We start from the raw sequence: 5,976 nt of genomic DNA, 5'->3' as shown, positions 1-5,976 counted from the left end.
CCATCTTTTACTTATTGAACATCTGTGGGACTGAGTCGAAGATAGGGTTTGAAATGCAAAAGATGGTCTAGGGTCGATAAAAAAGATCTAGGGTCGATAAAAAGACATTTTCTGCCAATACAAACTATTGTAGTCAAATGGTGACTTAGGTTTTTTATGATAATTTTTAGGCCATTGTTTACAAAATGAATTTTCTACAGATTTTTTTTCATTTTCCCGATTATGACAAGGACGCGCAGCAGGTGTGATCAGGGATGCTTACTCCTCTATGACACCTGATCCCATCTCTGATGTTTTAAAGGTCCATGTTTGCTCCTCATTCCTCATGTATTGTTTGAATGGACTGTTAGGATTTAATATTGTACTTTATCTCCATATTTGATACACTTAATATATGCTTTGTTACAACGCGAAATGTAATAACAACGCGAAATGTAATAAACATGGATTATTACATTTTGCGTTATTACATTTAGCGTCGAAATCAACGCAGAATGTAATAACGCAAAATGTAACAACACACTTTTGAGGAATATTACATTTTGCATTATTACAATTTGCGGCGAGATCAACGCAATATGTAATAACGCAAAATGTAATAACATGATTTTTGCATTATTACATTTTGCGTTGTTACATTTTGCGTCGAGATTAAGCAAAAATCAAGAACGCAAAATGTAATAACACACTCTTTGGTCAGCCAGATTGAGTACAATTTTTAATAGAGTAGTGGCCGATGAAGAGGAAATAAAACAAAAGAAAAAAAAACTGATATATGCAATTTCTTACAATTAATGAATTTATTATTTAATGGATTTAATAAGCAACATGTACATGTATTTAAAATCAGATTAATAAATGTATTCAAATAATAGGTGTTGCAAATTAGAAACACGCGTGTGTAGATGGGATTGTTGGGGATATTGACCAGTGTACTTTTGGGTTTTTTTATGTAAACAAATGCAATGAATCTAAAAGAAAACCTATTTATTTCTATTGGCAGGTGTAAATATATAACGGAAGGGGTTTATTGACAAATGTGATACAATACTGTTCCATGCAAATCACCAGCATTGCAGACATCTAAAAACACCCCCCCCCCTCTCCATCCAATAATAAAATCGATTGTTTATGCATGTCCATAGTAATACAATGATAAACATACTATGCAAACACTCCACTCTATCTCTGCCCTTCCTCGCTTGACACACACATACACTTCTTTGTTAACCAATGTACACATGCCAAACATGCATATCAAGAGCTAATAATGAACCTATGGCCAATCTTTGGTAATTAAATAAATTTTGTGTTATTGGTTGGAAAGAACTTCATTCGGTAATAACCAATATTTGCCCCCCAAATCAAACTTTGATGGAGATATATTTAATTAAGTTCTAAAACAGGGGAGTATATGCTGACTTCAAAGCACTGAATATTTTCATAAGTAATGACGCCATATGTACGTAATGACGTCACAAATATGACGTAAATTTCAGTTTTTTTATGAATTTTACAGACAATTGTACATATTTCGTCAATATTTTGAGTAAAAGTCATCGAGCGCATGTGTGTTCAGGATCAATAATTTGATATAATGTGTAGAATGATAATATCAATGAAATATGTCAATATTGTTCCTGAACAAACTTGCGCTCTATAAATTTTAAAGCTAAAATTGTTGAAATTTTGTCCAATTTGTCCTGTTTCTGAAAAAGGATATAAAATCGGACTAGTTTGTTACGTCATAAAAACAAAAATTGTGAATACACTGCTTTGACACTATAATATTTTCTGCTAATTTATATTTCTCATACAATTTATTGAATTCAGCAAATTTCAGGAAGTTTTCAAAATTTGACTTCTGTGGGGGCAAATATATGCAATATACCGCATATAGTTTTTTCATGAGACTATTAAAAATATGCCAATCAAAGTTAAATTAATGCTTTACAATTTAGCACAGTGTATTCATATAACTAAAGTCAGAGTGAGAAAAACGATACATTTTGATGTATTTATGTCCGTAAAAGCCCTAACGTTGTTTAAGTTCTAAATATTTTGTACAGCGTGTCTCCCATGTTGGTTATACGTATATTTTGAATTAATTTTATGATCTTTTTTGTCAAACGCAATCAAAAAAAATAATTACATTTTGTTTTATTACATTTTGCGTTGTCTTCAGTGCAAAAATAAAATATCGCAAAATGTTACAACGAAAAAGCTCATTATTACATTTTGCGTTGATCTCGACGCAAAATGTAATAACGCAAAATGTAATAATCTAAAAATCGTGTTATTACATTTTGCGTTGATCTCGACGCAAAATGTAATAACGCAATGTGTAATAATCCAGGTTTATTACATTTCGCGTTGTTATTACATTTCGCGTTGTAACAATGCTTTGTACAGTCATGTACAATTTTACATTAGAGCCACTTTGAGCAGTGTTTGAGAGCTTGGAATTATTCAGTGATATCAGAACAATTATTTGCAAAGAGTTTTACAGATTTATTCTATATTTTACAAAGATTTATTTATTTTTGCTTTGGGCGAATCATCATTCTTGCCGACTTCAACGACTTCCATGTATTTCCCCAGTGATGCCAACTCAGTTCTTTGGCATCTTGCTTGGAGTCTTTTCTGTATACACCATTCAGATTTTCGTTTATACAATTAGATAGCCACCCTGCTGTCGTGTAGATTTGAGCACAGTGTTTTCTATAGATATCGTTGTCTCTGTCCTTCGTACTGAACTTCATATTGTTTTGCGACCCAAAGCTATCACCTGAAAGTACAAAAATGGCCTATCTTTTGATTATTTTCTGTGTGCAGAAATACAATTCTCTCTCTCCCCACATGGATTTTGCCTCTTTATCATTACATAATTGCAACTGAATCATTTAGCAGCAAAACACAATTTATCATAGTGAAGAAGTTGAATTTTTGGGAATAAGGCTCAAGTACAAAATAAGACGAAAATAGATCCTTTTTACTATTAAGTTTGATTGATTGTATATTGTTTAACACAGAGTCGGCAGTTTTTCAGCCATGTTTCGGCGGACTTATCTATCAATTTTTGCATAATTATTTAATCTAAACATTATGCATGAGAAATGGATCATAAATGTACAAAAAAAGATTTATTTTGCATATGAATTAAATCCAAATATGAATGAATATTTGTGCATTAGTTATACCAGCACTCAATAATTGCATTCTATATTGTTAACCAAGTATAATATGAAATGGATCATAAATGTACAAAATATGATATCTATTTTGCATTTGAATTAAACTTAAAAATTAATGAATGTTTGTGCATTAGTTATTGGCTATATTATTTATCATATTACCGTATTTTAATCGTACAAATCTGACACTCGACAGGTTGACATGTCGATATTATTATAAATGTGTATTTTGAAGTCATAAAAGTTCATAAATATGCTACTATGTCTGGTTGACAGGTCGACAGGTTGACATCAATATTACTGTGCAGTTTGAAGTCAAAAAAGTATATTTGTTAAGGGGTACCGACCCTCTGATATGACAGATAACTCTCAGAGACAGTGAGAGTACAAAATATGAATACTACTCACAGTTTTCTTAATCAGAGTTTCCTTATTTAGACCTCTGAGTAGTCAATTCGATAAAATCTAACCTGTGATGCAAACATTACTTTCTATTTCTTTTGCCAATCTCTTACTAATTTTTTTATTATATTTAACAATAAAACATGAAAATCCTACTTCAAAAGCATTTTAAATTGAATAATTTGTATTTTTTAAAAGACCATTTTAATAATGGTTTAATGTTTCAAGTACTTAATACAGAATTTTTATAAGTATGACATTTTTTTCATATGAAGAAATCTTTAGAAGAAAGATAACTCCTCCTCACAGACGTATTCTTTTCTTACAACCACATACAACATTGTAATTTTCTGACTTAGGAAGCATCGCTTCATGATGTTTTCTGACATGATTTTAATAGGTATTATACTAAGTGTTATTTTCTTATACACCTCATATTTCAAATTAAATGTTATGATAATAAATCGTTACTGTTTCTGTTCTCTATGTTGAAATTTCTTCATATCATGATCTGACATAAAAATCATTTCTGAAAAAATAAGCTGCGCTTCTTACATCAAACTATTTTCCATGTGGCTCTAATGTTAATGTTGTTCATGAAAATCAACATTAGAAATATTACATTTTCTGAGTGAAATTTGATAGCAGAGGGTCGGGACCCCTTAATAAACGTGCTTTTATATCTAGTTGACAGGGCGATAGGTTGACTTCAGGAATCACTGTCTAGTTATTATAGTATGCCAGGGCATCAACGATAGTGGGAAACATGGGATAATTTATGCATAACGGGCTTCACCCATTAAGCAAATTATCCCATGTTTCCCACTATCGTTGATGCCCCTATAATAACTAGACAGTGATTCCTAATATTTTCATTTCATTGTGAAATAAAATTGTAGATTTAGACTTTAAAAATGTAGACATGGATTTAAATTACGCGAGGACTCCCATGCCAATATCAATAGTCCTCTCCCACTGACATCGAACACAAGGGCAGTCGCACGAGATTTACAAGCATATTTGACCTCCTTAGAATCAGACACAGAGACAGATACGCACGAGTTTTGCATGCATAAAATGCCTCATTAGCTCCTGACCTATCGACCTGCCTAATTTATATTCCGGCAGAATTACCAAGAAATCGATTCCGCTAACTTTCAAAGAGTTATTACAGAGAGAAAAATTAGAATATATGTGTATTTCGAAGTCATAAATGAACATATGTTCATAAACATGCTACTAAGTCTCACTCTGGTTGACACGTCTGTTTACCTGTCGACCTTTCTTATGCGTAAAAAAACGTTTGTTATTTTAGATGTATTCATGTATTTTATTCAAGGTAATGATGCTTAATTATTTAAATTGAATCAGCATTGTAGAGTGAATATCAAACTTTATTATGTAAAGTATCAGAATTGGTTAATACTGATTTAATTGTTTAAATTTATTTCATTTCCGGTGTTTGAGCCTGTATGTGAGAGTGAGTGTTATAGAATTTATTTGTTCACTACTACTTTTATTTTTTACTTGTGTTAATAAGCTGATTTTTTTTTTATTCTTAAAAGGATATTTATGTAAATTAACTTTCTTAAGAATCATAGAGAGAAATCGGAATTAATTAAAATATTGTTCAATAATACTTCTCCTTACCAAGTCCTTTAGTACCCTTAAATCCACCTAGAGTTAGTTTATACTTGTCAGCCTCGTTCCCGATGTAAAACGTGGAGTATGTTGCGTGTGCTTTTTGTCTAGAGAATTTCTCCAGATCTATCCTTAATTCTTGTTTCTTGTCTTTTGTCAGTGTGTGAATTGCATCATTTCCTAAATATAAAGTTTTTTAAAACTTATTATACGGGAAGAATAATGTATATTTATATATTTTTACTTATAGATCTTACCCAGCCAATATTCATGCTTGACGTCACCAAATCCCTTCTTGTACTCGGTCCAGTTCCTGTAGAAATCAGTCACGCCATCTTGTCGTCTTTGTATCACCTGAAATCAATTCAGTAGCTGAAATACATTGCTTTGGAGTAGTTTGCAAATACTTTACTTATTTTTAACACAACACATAATGTACGTATACGTAACTTGTAAATGTATAAAGATGCAGAACATACATATATGAGCTTCTACTTTTGAAACAACCAAACAAAGACACTGAGAACTCTGTGATATGTTGCAGTGAAAGAGGAAGAAGAGGAGAGAGTTCATCTCATATTAATATTTCAATATTAGTGTCCGTAGTTACCGTCCATCCGCCTCCGTCCGTCGTCATGTCACAATACACTGACTTCTTTGTCTTCATGTCGAGGTAAATCGTGTACACACCGTCTTTACTCCAAGGTCTGTGTCTGAGGATATCAGCACAATCCTTGTG

General features: G+C 31.9%; 1 protein-coding gene across 1 annotated transcript; it reads right to left on the bottom strand.

The window, feature by feature from the left end:
* Positions 1 to 2,487: 2,487 nt before the first annotated feature.
* LOC134240659 (ryncolin-1-like) lies at positions 2,488 to 5,973 on the bottom strand (the record flags this gene model as incomplete). Its single annotated transcript, XM_062722723.1, has 4 exons — positions 2,488 to 2,788; positions 5,247 to 5,417; positions 5,495 to 5,591; positions 5,848 to 5,973. Coding segments are annotated over 4 exons (645 nt in total), but the record flags the coding sequence as incomplete, so codon positions are not given.
* Between the last annotated feature and the right edge of the window lie 3 nt (positions 5,974 to 5,976).

Source organism: Saccostrea cucullata, unplaced genomic scaffold (genome assembly GCF_032062105.1).
Source record: "Saccostrea cucullata isolate Sc308-1 unplaced genomic scaffold, CSIRO_AGI_Scuc_v1 ctg22336, whole genome shotgun sequence".
Classification (NCBI taxonomy): Eukaryota; Metazoa; Mollusca; class Bivalvia; order Ostreida; family Ostreidae; genus Saccostrea; species Saccostrea cuccullata.
This window is presented reverse-complemented; position numbering and strand designations above follow the sequence as displayed.